At 51.1% G+C, this 17,037-nt stretch overlaps 1 protein-coding gene across 1 annotated transcript in view; it reads left to right on the forward strand.

Annotated features, from left to right (window-relative positions):
- LOC144610053 (catechol O-methyltransferase domain-containing protein 1-like) overlaps positions 1–12,066 on the forward strand; it is a 12,662-nt gene extending 596 nt beyond the window's left edge. Inside the window, 6 exon segments of the mRNA XM_078428552.1 lie at positions 218–259; positions 261–324; positions 2,199–2,317; positions 3,658–3,712; positions 8,407–8,540; positions 9,647–12,066. Of these exon segments, the coding sequence (XP_078284678.1) occupies positions 218–259; positions 261–324; positions 2,199–2,317; positions 3,658–3,712; positions 8,407–8,540; positions 9,647–9,796 (564 nt within the window). The 3' untranslated portion in view covers positions 9,797–12,066.
- Positions 12,067–17,037: the final 4,971 nt, after the last annotated feature.

The following is a 17,037-nucleotide window of genomic DNA, read 5'->3' on the forward strand; positions in this document are numbered from 1 at the left end:
TCCTCACCCCTCACCCCCACTTCACCCCTCTCTCCCTCACCCCCCCTCACCCCTCACCCCCCTCACCCATCTCCCCTCCTCACGCCCGCTCACCCCTACCTCACCCCTCTCTCCCTCACCCCCTCACCTCTCTCACCCCCCCCTCACCCCTTTCCCCTCCTCACCCCCCCTCCTCACTCCCCCTCACCCACACTCACCCCTCCACCTTGCTTTCCAGCGCACCCTGGCACAGCCTGAGGGGATACTCATGGTGGCGTGGTGAGCAGGCTCAGCTGATGGCAAACCTGGCCAGACTCATTCATGCCAAGAAGGTTTTGGAAATAGGTGAGTTTAGGCTCTCCTGTACCATTCACACACTGAGCAAGCACAAAGCTGTCACAGCAAGGTACAGCTGGCGGTTAAATAGCAGGGGTTCACACTGAAGATCGACACAAAGTGCCAGAGTAACTCAGCGGGTCAGGCAGCATCTCTGGAGAAAAGGAATCAGTGATGTTTTGGATCGAGAACCCTTCATCAGACTGAGAATCTGGAAATGGAGACTAAAGATATGAGTCTGTATGTTACGCACCAGCTGTGTAACATACAGACGACTTCGCTCTTCTTTCAGCGCCCACTAGTCCAGTCTGAGGATGTAGGTGGAGGGTCCTGCTTGATTAGAAATGTACTCCTGGTCTTCCAACCTACATCGTCACAGCCCTTACACTTTTTATCTGCACTTTCCACTACATTCTGCACTCTGTTTATATGTTTATTTTCCACAACTTGTGGTACTGTTCATCCGCACAGGTGACAACAAAGAACCATTGCCCATCATGGAGGCAGTGATTTTCCTGCAGAGTATTTTACTGCATCTCAGTAGGTGTCCTGGTGATAAACCACCACCGATACCGATCGGTGGCGACGCATGGAGCCGGGATAGCAGGAGGATTGGAAAGGCTGGGCTGAAGGGCATTGCTGCAAGTGAATGGAGTCAGAGCCGACAGCATTGTAACAGTCAAGGTGGAGCCAGTTTTTGTGGTTTGGAAGCTTCTGGAAAATGGAATCAAAGTCTGGATCAGCAGAGTGCCGGAAGCATGTTTTATCTTAGTTTGTTCGTTCTTGGTACCTGAACTGATGTACAGCACCTTGGTCAACTTGGGTTGTTTTTAAATGTGCTATACAAATAAAATGGACTTGACTTGACTTATCTGGATATATTAATCAGAGAGAGGCAGGGAAGCACTTCTGTGTCACAGAGCAGTCTGGGCAAGGAATGAACTGCTGCCTGCTGTAGCTGTGGGTGACAGTCAGTGAGGGCAGGAGCTGCTGATTCTCAGCTCTGAGAAGAGTCCATGGCCTGTCCTCACTGTTTGCCTGAGCTGCTGAGATTAGATTATCGTGGGGTCTGGCTTCAGGGCCAGGTCTGGCCCACGTGTCGGTGTGATGCAGGTCTGTGGGATATTGGGGACGCCGCTGTCTGGAGGTTTAGTTTAGTTCAGTTTTGAGATACAGTGTGGAAACAGTGAGGCAGAGATCAGCCCAGCACGTTGGTGAGCTGCAACTAAAGGCTCTGATCAGCGAGTCTGCCTCTGCACTGCCTCCCTGGGAATGTGCAGGCACGCTCTGCCTCAGGGTCTGTTACACCTGGTTATTACACCATCAATCTAACCTGGAGCCAGGTGAGGCAGGGCAGTGACAGGTGGAGCCAGGTGTGGGTGGCGAGGAGGAAGGTGGAGGCAGAGGCATACAGCACAGACACAGGCCCTTCGGCACAACTCGTCCACGCCAACCAAGTCCCGTTTGGCCACATTTGACCCATACCCCTCTAAACCTGTCCTGTCCATGCCTTTTAAATGTTGTGGTGGTCCCTGCCTCAACTACCTCCTCTGGCAGTTATTCCCATATGCCCACCACCCTCTGTGTGAAAAAGTTGCCCCTCGGGTTCCTGTTAAATCTTTCCCTTCACCTTAAACCTCTGTCCTCTGGTTATTGATTCCCCTACTCTGGGAAACAGATTCTGTGCATTCACCCTATCTATTCCCCTCCTGTTTTATACACTTATGTAAGATCATCCCTCATCCTCCTGCGCTCCAAGGCCTTGAGTCCCAGGAGGCCCAGCCTCTCCCTGTAGCTCAGACCCTCGAGTCCCGACGACATTGTTGTGAGTGATTTGCCGGTTTAGTGTGGCGCTGTGGTGTGAGTGCTTGCTATCCCATCAGGGGTCTACACTGGGTATAACACGCTGAACATGGCCCTGGCACTGCCTGCCGATGGAAGAGTGATTGCCTGCGACATCAACGTGGACTTTGCCAACATCGGGAAACCGTTCTGGAGAGAGGTGAGAGGAAGTGTCTGTTAACATCGTTAATGTTCCTTGGTATCGGTAGTGCCGCCCCTTCAGTGGGTGACTGGTTCTTCAAGATCCGATGGATGATATTAGACAACAGACAATAGATGCAGGAGGAGGCCATTCAGCCCTTCAAGCCAGCACCGCAATTCAATGTGATCATGGCTGATCATTCACAATAGTACCCCGTTCCTGCCTTCTCCCCATACCCCCTGACTCCGCTATCCTTAAGAGCCCTATCTAGCTCTCTCTTGAATGCATTCAGAGAATTGGCCTCCACTGCCTTCTGAGGCAGAGAATTCCACAGATTCACAACTCTCTGACTGAAAAGGTTTTTCCTCATCTCAGTTCTAAATGGCCTACCCCTTATTCTTAAACTGTGGCCCCTTGTTCTGGACTCCCCCAACATTGGGAACATGTTTCCTGCCTCTAATGTGTCCAACCCCTTAATAATCTTATACGTTTCGATAAGATCTCCTCTCATCCTAAATTCCAGTGTATATATACTGTGTCTGAAGGTAAAAGAGCAAAGTCGATGACTCCTTGTGTGGAGACAGGGCTACTAGATGTGCAGACACTACCATAATTGTACTGAGATCACAGTGATACAGCCTGGAAACATGCCCATCAGCCCAACTTGCCCACACCAACCAACTGACCCCATCTACACCAGTCCCATCTGCCTGCGTTTGGCCCATATCCCTCTAAACCTGTCCTGTCCATGTACTTTGAAACGTGACATTACACGCCTCAGATTCCACCCATTGTGTAAAAAAATGTTGTCCATCAGGTTCCTATGAAATGGCACTTTATTTGTCATGAGGAACGGTGAGATTCATTGTTGTTTGCAGTTCAGTACAAGTCACATAAGCATTTACATACATCTTAAATAAGCATTTCAGATCCAGCACAAATAGAGCAGCAGTCCACTGGGACAGCATACAGTCGTCAGATTGGGGCCATTTCCAAGTCCCAGTTGTTGTAAGTGCAGGGATCGTGACCTGAGCATGAAGGCCCGTTGCCATGGCAGCATGACAGGGTCGGCCTGGCCAAGTGTAGCCGTGTTTCCCCCGCCGCTGTAAACCGCGTGCGGTCCACGTGCTCGGCCTCTTGGAGCGGCGCCCGGTCTGGCCGAGCCCCAGGCTGTAGTGGAGCCTCCAGCAGGGCCCGGTCTGGCCAAGCCCCAGGGGAGGGGAGTAGGAGCGGGGAGGGGTAGGTGCGGGATGGGGGTAGAAGTTGGGGGGTGCGGGTGTGATGGGGCGGGGTAAGGGGTGGGTGAGGTGTTGCTGGCTGCCTGCCAGCCAGTGCTGTCACACTGTGTGTTGTTGCAGGCTGAGGTGGAGCAGAAGATTGACCTGCGCATTAAGCCGGCTGCAGATACCCTTGGTGAGTCGCGAGCAGGAACAGTGCCGACATCACCGTCCCTGAAGAACCCGTCTCTGTTGAAGACAGGACGACCCCAGGACCATCATTGAGACCTGAAGGGTCTCGACCCAAAACGTCCCCCATTCCTTCTCATCAGAGATGCTGCCTGACCCGCTGACATGCTCCAGCACTCTGTGTTACTGTTACAATAGGTGCAGGAGTAGGCCATTCAGCCCTTCGAGCCAGCACCGCCATTCAATGCGATCATGGCTGATCACTCTCAATCAGTACCCCGTTCCTGCCTTCTCCCCATACCCCCTCACTCCGCTATCCTTAAGAGCTCTATCCAGCTCTCTCTTGAAAGCATCCAACGAACTGGCCTCCACTGCCCTCTGAGGCAGAGAATTCCACACCTTCACCACTCTCTGACTGAAAAAGTTCTTCCTCATCTCCGTTCTAAATGGCCTACCCCTTATTCTCAAACTGTGGCCCCTTGTTCTGGACTCCCCCAACATTGGGAACATGTTATCTGCCTCTAATGTGTCCAATCCCCTAATTATCTTATATGTTTCAATAAGATCCCCCCTCATCCTTCTAAATTCCAGTGTATACAAGCCCAATCGCTCCAGCCTTTCAACATACGACAGTCCCGCCATTCCGGGAATTAACCTAGTGAACCTACGCTGCACGCCCTCCATAGCAAGAACATCCTTCCTCAAATTTGGAGACCAAAACTGCACACAGTACTCCAGGTGCGGTCTCACCAGGGCCCGGTACAACTGTAGAAGGACCTCTTTGCTCCTATACTCAACTCCTCTTGTTACGAAGGCCAACATTCCATTGGCTTTCTTCACTGCCTGCTGAACCTGCATGCTTCCTTTCATTGACTGATGCACTAGGACACCCAGATCTCGTTGAACTCCCCCTCCTCCTAACTTGACACCATTCAGATAATAATCTGCCTTTCTATTCTTACTTCCAAAGTGAATAACCTCACACTTATCTACATTAAACTGCATCTGCCATGTATCCGCCCACTCACACAACCTGTCCAAGTCACCCTGCAGCCTTATTGCATCTTCCTCACAATTCACACTACCCCCCAACTTAGTATCATCTGCAAATTTGCTAATGGTACTTTTAATCCCTTCGTCTAAGTCATTAATGTATATCGTAAATAGCTGGGGTCCCAGCACCGAACCTTGCGGTACCCCACTGGTCACTGCCTGCCATTCCGAAAGGGACCCATTTATCCCCACTCTTTGCTTTCTGTCTGTCAACCAATTTTCTATCCATGTCAGTACCCTACCCCCAATACCATGTGCCCTAATTTTGCCCACTAATCTCCTATGTGGGACCTTGTCGAAGGCTTTCTGAAAGTCGAGGTACACCACATCCACTGACTCTCCCTTGTCAATTTTCCTAGTTACATCCTCAAAAAATTCCAGTAGATTTGTCAAGCATGATTTCCCCTTCGTAAATCCATGCTGACTCGGAATGATCCCGTTACTGCTATCCAAATGCTCAGCAATTTCGTCTTTTATAATTGACTCCAGCATCTTCCCCACCACTGATGTCAGACTAACTGGTCTATAATTACCCGTTTTCTCTCTCCCTCCTTTCTTAAAAAGTGGGATAACATTTGCTATCCTCCAATCCACAGGAACTGATCCTGAATCTATAGAACATTGAAAAATGATCTCCAATGCTTCCACTATTTCTAGAGCCACCTCCTTAAGTACTCTGGGATGCAGACCATCAGGCCCTGGGGATTTATCAGCCTTCAGTCCCATCAGTCTACCCAAAACCATTTCCTGCCTAATGTGGATTTCCTTCAGTTCCTCCATCACCCTAGGTTCTCCGGCCCCTAGAACATTTGGGAGATTGTGTGTATCTTCCTCAGTGAAGACAGATCCAAAGTAACGGTTTAACTCGTCTGCCATTTCTTTGTTCCCCATAATAAATTCCCCTGCTTCTGTCTTCAAGGGACCCACATTTGCCTTGACTATTTTTTTCCTCTTCACGTACCTAAAAAAACTTTTGCTATCCTCCTTTATATTATTGGCTAGTTTACCCTCGTACCTCATCTTTTCTCCCCGTATTGCCTTTTTAGTTAACTTTTGTTGCTCTTTAAAAGAGTCCCAATCCTCTGTCTTCCCACTCTTCTTTGCTATGTTATACTTCCTCTCCTTAATTTTTATGCTGTCCCTGACTTCCCTCGTCAGCCACAGGTGTCTCTTACTCCCCTTAGAGTCTTTCCACCTCTTTGGAATAAATTGATCCTGCAACCTCTGCATTATTCCCAGGAATACCTGCCATTGCTGTTCTACCGTCTTCCCTGCTAGGGCCTCCTTCCAATCAATTTTGGCCAGCTCCCGCCTCATGCCTCTGTAATCCCCTTTGCTATACTGTAATACCGACACTTCCGATTTTCCCTTCTGCCTTTCCATTTGCAGAGTAAAACTTATCATGTTGTGATCACTGCCTCCTAATGGCTCTTTTACCTCTAGTCCCCTTATCAGATCAGGATCATTACACAACACTAAATCCAGAATTGCCTTCTCCCTGGTAGGCTCCAGTACAAGCTGTTCTAAGAATCCATCTCGAAGGCACTCTACAAACTCTCTTTCCTGGGGTCCATTTCCAACCTGATTTTCCCAGTCTACCTGCATGTTGAAATCTCCCATAACCACAGTAGCATCACATTTTTGACACGCCAATTTTATCTCCTGATTCAACTTGCACCCTATGTCGAGGCTACTGTTTGGGGGCCTATAGATAACTCCCATTAGGGTCTTTTTACCCTTACAATTTCTCATTTCTATCCATACTGATTCAACATCTCCTGATTCTATGTCACCCCTTGCAAGGGAATGAATATCATTCCTTACCATCAGAGCAACCCCACCCCCTCTGCCCACCTGTCTGTCTTTTCTATACGTTGTGTACCCCTGGATATTCAGTTCCCAGCCCTGGTCCTCTTGTAACCATGTCTCAGTGATCCCTACAACATCATACTTGCCCATGACTAACTGAGCCTCAAGCTCATCCACTTTATTTTTTATACTACGCGCATTTAAGTACAACACTTTAACTTCTGTATTTACCTCCTCTCTCACATCGTTCACAATTGGCCCTGCCCTTAATTTCTTTTCCGCTCTAGAACTTCTGTTCCCATTCTTCCGAGAGTCTTTTGCAATATCTCCTGTATTCCCTTTTACCTCATCTTCATATTCACAATTTGTTAACCCCTCCCCCCCACTACTTAGTTTAAAGCCACAGGTGTCACACTAGCAAACCTGCCTGCCAGAATGTTTGTCCCCCTGCTGTTAAGATGCAACCCGTCCCTTTTGTACAAGTCACCCCTAGCCCAGAAGAGATCCCAGTGGTCCAGAAATCGAAATCCCTGCTCTCTGCACCAGCCCCTCAGCCATAAATTCATACCCTCTATCTCTCTGTTCCTGGCCTCACCAGCACGAGGTACCGGTAGCAGTCCAGAGATAACCACCTTCGACGTCCTACTTCTCAGTGCTTTTCCCAACTCTCTAAACTCCCGCTGTAGCACCTCCTTCCTCTTCCGCCCGACGTCATTCGTGCCCACGTGCACAACGACTTCAGGTTGATCGCCTTCCCTCACTAGGATTTTCTGAAGCCGGTCTGTGATGTGTTGAACCCTGGCACCAGGGAGGCAACAGACCATCCTCAAGTCCCTCCTGCTGCCACAGAATCTTCTGTCCGTCCCTCGGACTATGGAGTCACCGACCACTACGGCTCTTCCAGACTTCGGCCTCCCCTGTCGAGTATCCTTGCCAACAGGTCCGCCACTCGGACTGGAAACGTCTTCTGCCCCGACAGTTCCCAAGAGGGTATACCTATTTGCAATAGGCACAGCCACCGGGGTCTCCTGTAGTCCACGTCCACTCCCCCCTGAAACAGTCTCCCACCTTCGCTCGACCTGGACCCTTGGCGTGACAGCCTCACAATAGGTCCTGTCGAGGAAACTCTCGCATTCTCGGATGGCCCTGAGGTCATCCAACTGCCTCTGCAACTCCACCACACGTCCCTTCAGGAGCTGCACCTGGACACAGTTCTTGCAGGTGTAGCTCCCAGAAGCTCCAGCGACGTCCCTGTCTTCCCACATCCTGCAGGAAACACACCGCACCAACTTTTCCGCCATCACCTTGTGCCTATAACCAGCTCTGGCTTAAAACAATGGTATCCTCCTCACCTCAGCCTCCTCGCCGAAGACTCGCAGCCAAAGACTCGCACTTTTCTCACTGGGCACTTCCCTCACTGGGCTGCACCCTTTTGCAAGTATTGCTTATATTACCAATTAAATTGCCTGATTGTCCAATTTACCTGACTTCTCACTTAAACTGGCACTTACTTTAGTGCTCAGCCAACGGGCGTCCTTGCTCTGCTCCCGGACTTTTGAAATTGACGTGTCTGTCTTTGTACTTACATTGAACATCTTCTGTCTAATCCCTTAAGCCGACAGCAGTCCTACCACTTTTACTCCTTCCTAATTAATTTATAATCATTATTTTTGTTAGTCAGCTTTAATTTGTTACTTTGGAGATTCAAATTAAATTGAAGATGAATTTTCCAATCAGCTAGCTAATTAAAAGTGAGTCAATCTCGCTGTGATGCTCCTGGAATAGTGTGCTGCCATCACTGCACAACCCACTCTCCTTACCCTCTCCGCTCTCTCACAGATGAGCTGCTGCAGGCGGGTGAGGCCGAGACCTACGACTTTGCCTTCATAGACGCTGACAAGGTGAACTACGGACAGTACTACGAGAAATGCCTGCAGCTGATCCGCAAAGGAGGGGTTATCGCGATCGACAACGTGAGTACAGGGAGCGTGTGTACGCAGAGAGCATGTGTGTGTACGCGGGGTTGTGTGTGTATGCGGGGGGTGTGTGTGTATGCGGGGTGTGTATGTACGCGGGATATGTGTGTATGCAGGGAGTGTGTGTGTGTACGCGGGGCGTGCACATGGATGTGTGATTGTGTGTGAGAGCTGCGTGTCTGTGTGTTTGTATGTGTGAATAGCGTGTGCAGGGCCATGTGCGAGGGTGTGTACGTGTTTTGGCGTCCAGAGCACTCACAGGTTCAGGCTCGTGCTGTTGTATGTTGTTGCTGTGCATTCCCACACTGCCTGCTGTGTCCAAATGTGGGTCGATCTCCACGGTACCTACAGAGCAGCTGCCACGCGTGTTGGCTCCCATGCATGTTGATTCCCGCACATGTTGGTGAGATGATTCCTCGCTCTCCGTGTCTACTGTGGGCTTGGCCCACTCTCGCCATGTTCCTGCCGTGACTGTCCCGGGCTTTAGTCTGTGTTCCTGCCCATGTACTGACTGTCCCGTGATTGTGCCCATGTTTAGCCCTGTTCCCGTGTTATTGCTGTGTACTGACTGTCCCATGTTAGTCCCGTGCTCCTGCCCATGTACCAACTATTCCATGTTGTTCCCATGTTCCTGCCCGTGTACCGACTGTCCCATGTTACTACCGTGTACCGAGTATTCCATGTTGGTCCCATGTTATTACCATATACCGACTGTCCCATGTTCCTCACTGTGTACTGACTGTCCCATGTTGGTCCCATGTTATTACCATGTACCGACTGTCCCATGTTGGTCCCACGTTACTACCGTGTACCGAGTGTTCCATGTTGGTCCCACGTTACTACCATGTACCAACTGTCCCATGTTGGTCCCATGTTATTTCCATGTACCGACTGAACCATGTTGGTCCCATGTTACTACCATGTACCGACTGTCCCATGTTGGTCCCACATTACTACCGTGTACCGACTGTCCCGTGTTGGTCCGATGTTCCTCACTGTGTACTGACTGTCCCATATTGGTCCCATGTTATTACCATGTACCGACTGAACCATGTTGGTCCCATGTTACTACCATGTACCGACTGTCCCGTGTTGGCCTCCAGGTTCTGTGGGGCGGGAAGGTGCTGAGACCAGGAAATGATACGGACACGTTGAGCATCGTCAGACTCAACGAGAAGATCCACACGGACTGCCGGGTCCTGATGTCCATGCTAAGCATCGCTGACGGACTCACCCTGGTCTTCAAGCTGTAGGACCCGACTGTCCCACCATGACCAGATGCCATGGACGATGCAGGAACCTCTGTCCAGGGAGTGCAGGCTGGCCAACATCACTGACCATTCTGTCCATTCAGCCCCAACGCTCCCACCCCATTAAACCATCTCCCCATTCACTGGCTATCATGGCCCCCCTTGTCCAGTCTGTCCCTGCCTTCATCCACAACATCTCATGCCCTCCACTCCCCCTCCTCACCTTCACACCCATCCCCCTTTTCCTCACTCTCCCCCTTTGCCCCCCTCTCACCCCACTACTCCCTCACCTCCCCCTCACTCCCCCCTCACACTGTCCCCTCATTCCATCCTCACACCCTCCCCTCATGCCCTCACCTCCCCCTCACTCCCCATCCCACCCTCCCCATCCCACCCTCCCCATCCCACCCTCCCCATCCCACCCTCCCCTCCCACCCTCCCCTCCCACCCTCAAACCCTCCCCCCACACCCTTCCCTAACCTCCCCCTCACTCCCCCCTCGCCTCGCTCTCTCAGTTTCTCCCTCATTTTCCCACCCTCCCCTTCACCTCTCCCTCACCCCCTCGCCCCACCGCTCCTCACCCCTCACCCACCGCCCCTCGCCCCCTCGCCCCTCGCTCCCTCACCTCTCGCCCCACTCTCCCTCACTCCCACCTGATCCACAACCACATCTGACCCATGACGACACTATCTTGGATTTTCACTGCAATGGGAAGTTACGTCCACATCGTGATCAGAGTTGTTCATCAACGTTGAGATAAATATAAAATGCTCATCAAACATAACAGCCTGTGTGATCAAATCATGCCCAGCGCTCCCGGGAAGCACATGGGAACATTCCCGTGTTCCTGAGACCACGGCCACATCCAGGATTTCCTGCTGAGGTCAATGACAACCACCCAGGCTGTCTGTGGGATCAAAGAGCCATTCAGAGTGAAACAGGCCCTTCGGCCCAACATGTCCCACGCATTCGGCCCGTATTCCTCTAAACCTGTCCTATCCATGTACCTGTCCAAATGTTTCTTAAAGGTTATAGTCCTACCTCCACTGGCAGCTCATTCCATACTCACCCCTCATCCTCCTGCACTCCAGGGAATAATGTCCCAGCCTGCTCAACCTCACACTCCGCCCCACAAGCCCTGCCAACATCCTCATAAATCTCTGCAACTTTTCCAACTAAACAACATCTTACCTGTAACATGGTGACCAAAACTGACGACAATACTGTAAATGATGCAGCTCTCTCCACAGTCTGATCTACCAGCTGACACAGAGCGTTGGAGAAACTCGGCGGGTCAGGCAGCATCTGAAGAGGATTTTCTGAAAGGTACCGACCTATCCACGTTCTCCAGAGATAGCCCTGACCCACTGAGCTACTCCAGAACTTTGTGTCTTGTTTGTAAACCAGCATCTGCAGTTCCTTGTGGCTCCATTTACAGACAGGCTGTGGACAGGTGGAGCAGACAGGCTGTGGACAGGTGGAGCAGACAGGCTGTGGACAGGTGGAGCAGACAGGCTGTGGACAGGTGCAGCAGACAGGCTGTGGACAGGTGGAGCAGACAGGCTGTGGACAGGTGGAGCAGACAGGCTGTGGACAGGTGCAGCAGAGGGCAGCTCCACACCAGCACGTCAAGGGCTTCAGGCTGGCATCCCCGGCCCGGCCAGTGAACGGATTAACACACAACACAGTGAGCTGACCAACTGCCATGGCCATCTTCTGTCCGAGGAGATTTACTGGATTTTTGTGATTTTCCTGGTTTATTAAAGCTGGTGAATGGGTCAACGACACTCGTGTCCATACACAAACCCCACCCTTCACGGTTCCCCCACCCCCCAGTGCTTAACACACAGCTCATCGTGTGGGAATGAGTGGGGGGATTGGGATTTGTGTTTGTAACTCTTTGAGCATGGTCTGAGATGGGCTGGTGGTGACCAGCTTCCCACCCAGCTCTGCAGCACAGGGAGAGCAGTATTGTACAGGTGACAGGGCCAGGTACCTACCCCGAGGCCAGCGAACACAAGCTGCCTAATTAGTTATAGTGTGACCCTGCACATCCTGCAGAACAATCTGCTCCTCCCAAGGCTCCAGTACTTTGCTCTGAAATATTAATCATTACAGTCTTCCTGTCCACACTCTGGGAAATGGCTGCTTGCTGCAGTTTAAATGGAATGCAGGGAATGGAAAGGAGGCAAAGTCCTCATTCACGATGTAATCACTCAGCCGTGTCAGAGAGGAACCATTTCAATGTCTACACCTATTTCGTTTCAACTGTTTAAGAGGATAGATTAAAATCTGAAACAGATCCAGTCTGATGCTGCTCATTATCCTTTATACACTGAGTTCAGACAGAACCGTTATTTCCAGCTGTGGAGAGTGTGCAGTAAGAATTGCAACTCAAGTAAAATTAGAACAGAGAATAGTGCAGCCCAGGGATGGGCCGAAGCCCAGGAACATGGTGCCACAATCACCACATCTCCTCTACCTGCACGTGATCCATGTCCCCCCCATTCCCTGCACTTCCATCTGCCTATCCAAAAGTCTCTAAACACCACTATTGTATCTGCCCCCCCCCCCCCCCCCCCCCCCGGCATCACGTTCCAGGAACCCACCACCCTCTGTGTAAAAAACGTCCCACACATCTCCATGAAACTTTACCCTCTCACCTTACTGATTTGCCCTCTAATCTGATACTTGCAGCCTGGGAGAACGATTCTGACTGCCCGGTCTCTGCCTCTTGAAAACAACCCAGCATGTCCAACCTCTGCTTGCCGATGATGGCCACTGGAACGCACTGCACCACCGGGACACACTGCACCACTGGGACACACTGCCCCTCTGGGACGCACTGCACCACTGGGACACACCGCAACACTAGGACACACTGCACCACCGGGACACACTGCACCACCGGGACACACTGCCCCTCTGGGACGCACTGCACCACTGGAATGCACTGCACCACCGGGACACACTGCACCACTGGGACGCACTGCACTACTGGGACACACTGCACTACTGGGACACACTGCACCACACACTCACACACTCACACTGCCCCACACACACACACTGCCCCACACAGACCCACTGTACCACAGCATGCAGAGCAACATGTCACATCTACACCTCTCAGCCTGGGTTTGGGGGGTGGGAGTGGGGGTGTGTGGGAATGGGGGGGGGTGTGGGAGAGTAGGGGGTGTTTGGAAGTGAGGGTGCTGTATCCTTGTGACACAAACTCATCCCACAGCGGGTCAGCAACGATACTGAACCCCGAATAAACCAGCTCAGTGGCGGCTGATGCCATTTATCCTGTAATTGCACAAAACCTTACACCCACTGATTCGTTTCAAATCCTTAATTGCTCCTTGGAAACCATGCAGATCCCTGCGGGTGGGAATCTGTCAGTTCCTGTCTCGTTAAATATTAGCTTTGTAAATATTTATGAGATGAGTGTATAGTTTCTAATCGCATGAATAACGTCTCCAGGGAACTTGGTTCCTTACACACACTTCTGGCATCAGTTAAAACTGAAGAAAAAAATACACGGCTTGGGCATCTGTTATAACGAGGAAAGGAAGGATCCAAGATGGATTCTTAGAGCAGCTTGTAGTGGAGCCAACCGGGGAAAAGGCAATTTTGGATTTAGTGTTATGTAATGAACCGGATTTGATAAGGGAACTCATGGTAAAGGAACCATTAGGAGGCAGCAACCCAATATGAAGTTTTATTCTGCAATTTGACAGAGAGAAGGTGAAATCAGATTAGTTTTGCAGCTGAGCAAAGGGACTATGGAGGAATGAGGGGGGAGCTGGCCAAAGTTGACTGGAAAGGGACCATAGCAGGGATGGCAGTGGAACTGCAATGGCAGGAATTTCTGGGAATAATCTGGAAGATGCAGGGTCTTTTCATTCCAAAGAGGAAGAGAGATGATCGGGGTGAAAGTGGTGACTGTGGCCAACAAGGGAAGTCAAGGACAGTATCAACTAACAGAGAAGGTCAATAACATAGCGAAGGTTAATGGGAAGCCAGAGGATTGGGAAGCTTTTAAAGAACAAACGATGGTAACCAAAAAGACAATATGGGGAAAAAAGATGAAATACGAAGGTAAGCTAGCCAATAATATAGAAGAGGATAGCAAGAGTTTCTTTAGTTATATAAAGAGTAAGAAAAAGGCAAGAGTGGGCGTTGGGCCGCTGGAGAATGATAATGCAGGGGAAGTGATAATGGGGAATAAAGAAATGGCAGAGGAGTTGAATTACTCTTTTGCATCAGTCTTCATAGTGGAAGACACCAGCAACCTGCCTGAAATTCAAGAGTCAGGGGATGGAAGTTAGAGGAGTGGCTGTTACTGGGGAGAAATTGCTGGGAGGCTGAAAGGGCTGAAGGTGCATAGGTCACCTGGGCCGGATGGACTGCACCCTAGGGTGCTGAAAGAGGTGGCTTTAGGGATTGTGGAGGCATTGATAGTGATATTTCAGGAATCACTAGGGTCAGGAACAGTCCCAGATGATTGGAAAATTGCCAATATTATCCCCGCTGCACAAAAGGGAACAAGGCAGAATAGCGGGAACTATAGTCTGACTTCAGTGGTTGGTAAGATTTTAGAGCCCATTATAAAGGATGAGGTTATGGAGTACTTAGACGTTCACGATAAAATAGGCCAAAGTCAGCATGGCTTTGTGAAGGGAAGGCTTTGCCTGACAAATTTGCTGGAATTCTTTAAAGAAATAATTAACAGGACAGAGGAGAGTCAGCAGATATTGATTACTTAGATTTTCAGACAGCCTTTGATAAGGTGCCACACGTGAGGCTGCTTAGGACGATGAGAGCCCACGGTATCAAAGGGCAGGTGGCGCGCTGGCTGGATGGCAGAGGGCAAAGTGGGAAGAATGGGGGCTTTTTCTGGTTGGCTGCCAACCAGTAGAGTTCTGCAGGGGTCAGTGCTGGGGCCGCTACTCTTCACGTTGTATATTAATGATTTGGACGAGGGGATTGAAGGCTTTGTTGTAACGTTTGCAGATGATCCGAAAATAGGTGGAGGGGCAGTTAGTGGAGAGAAAGCAGGGACTCTGCAGAAGGAATTGGACAGGTTGGGAGAGTGGGTAGAGAAGTGGCAGGTGGAATATAGTGTAGCAAAGTGTGAAGTCATGCATTTTGGTGGTAGGAATAAAGGTGCAGACTATTTCCTAAATGGGGAGAGAATCCAGAAATTGGAGGTGCAAAGGGACCTGGGAGTGCTGGTGCAGGATTCCCAAAAAGTTAATCTGCGCTCTGTAAGGCGCTGGTCAGGCCGCATTTGGAATATTGTGAGCAATTTTGGGCCCCATATCTGAGGAAGGATGTGCTGGCTCTGGAGATGGTCCAGAGGAGGTTTACAAGAACGATCCTAGGAATGAATGGGTTGACATATGATGAGCGTTTGTCAGCACCGGGCCTGTACTCGCTGGACTTTAGAAGAATGAGGGGGGACCTCATTGAAACATACAGAATAATGAAAGGCTTGGATAGAGTGGATGTGGAGAGGATGTTTCCACTAGTGGGAGAGTCTTGGACCAGAGGTCATAGCCTCAGAATTAAAGGACGTTCTTTTAGGAAGGAGATGAGGAGAAATTTCTTTAGTCAGAGGATGGTGAATCTGTGGAATTTGCCACAGACGGTGGTGGAGGCCAAGTCTGTGTATATTGTTAAAGCAGAGATAGATAGATTCTTGATTAGTGCGGGTGTCAGAGGTTATGGGGAGAAGGCAGGAGAATGGGGTTAGGAGGGAGAGATAGATCAGCCATGATTGAATGGCGGAGTAGATTTGATGGGCCGAATGGCCTGATTCTGGTCCTCTTATGATTCGATGACTTGGCCCTGTGGACGTTCAGTTGCAGACTCGGGGCCTGAGTTTAATGTGTGCAGGTCCGAAGCCTTGCACGTTGTGGGAGCGGATATACGGCCAGGTACACAGTTACTGGCAGGACCCGTGAAGTATTGATTTACAGAGGTGGGGTCGTGAAAGTGGCAACACCGGGCGACAGAGTGGTGGGAGACATATGGTGGCTTGCCGTCATTGGTCGGTACTTTGCGGAGAGTCAGGGAGTCAACTCTCAGCCTCAGCGCGTGCCCTGTGCCTTTAGTAACCCGTGCCCATGACCTTTAGTAACCCGTGCCCATGACCTTTAGTAACCCGTGCCCATGACCTTTAGTAACCTGTGCCCATGACCTTTAATAACCTGTGCCCTGAACCAGTGCAGAACAGCGCGTCTCTTTAACAGGGACCGCGCGGATAGTTAGTTACATCGGGTTTGGCCCGGGGCGGGGACCCACCTGGCCGGGGCGGGGACCCACCTGGCCGAGCTCTCCCTCGCTGCTCCTCCCTCCTCGGGCGCTGCCTGACCTCCAGAGTATCTCCATGACCATCCCCGACAATATACACGCGAGAGAGAGAGAGGACATCACGGCAGCGCCGCGCACTGCGCTGAAACACAGAGTGAAACTCACCAGAGCTCGGCGACACCAGCCTGGCCTTGGCCGAGCCCGTCCCTCAGCCTGAAGAAGGGTCTCGACCCGAGCCGTGACCCGTCCCCTGTCTCCACAGATGCTGCCCGTCCCCTCTCCACAGATGTTTCCCGTCCCCTCTCTCCACAGATGCTGCCCGTCCTCTCTCTCCAGATGTTGCCCGTCCTCTCTCTCCACAGATGCTGCCCGTCCCCTGTCTCCACAGATGTTGCCTACTCCTCTCCACAGATGTTACCCACCCCTGTCTCCACAGATGTTGCCCACTCCTCTCCACAGATGTTGCCCACCCCTCTCTCCACATATGCTGCCCGTCCCCTCTCTCCACAGATGTTGCCCACCCCTGTCTCCACAGATGTTGCCCGCCCGCTGAGTTTCTCACTCCAGGAGCATCTTGTGTCCACCTGCCGTGTGGCCCAGCCTCACTGGAGCACGGCAGGGTCCTAGCGCCCGCCCGTCACCTCTGCCCCCCATTCCCTTGCAAAACAAAACAGACGTAAAATAAAACCTACATAAATCCACAGTCAAAATGCAGCGGCAACATTCACGAGAAAGTTCTCAAACTCTTACTTTGGGGTTGGCGGCAGCAATGCCGGCGCTGGCCTGCAGAGGGCAGCCTCGCACCACCTGCAGAAACACTCCACACCTGCAGAGGGCAGCCTCGCCCCGCCTGCAGAAACACTCCACACCTGCAGAGGGCAGCCTCGCCTCGCCCCACCCGCAGAAACACTCCACACCTGCAG

This window comes from Rhinoraja longicauda, chromosome 35 (assembly GCF_053455715.1).
Source record: "Rhinoraja longicauda isolate Sanriku21f chromosome 35, sRhiLon1.1, whole genome shotgun sequence".
Lineage (NCBI taxonomy): Eukaryota > Metazoa > Chordata > Chondrichthyes > Rajiformes > Arhynchobatidae > Rhinoraja > Rhinoraja longicauda.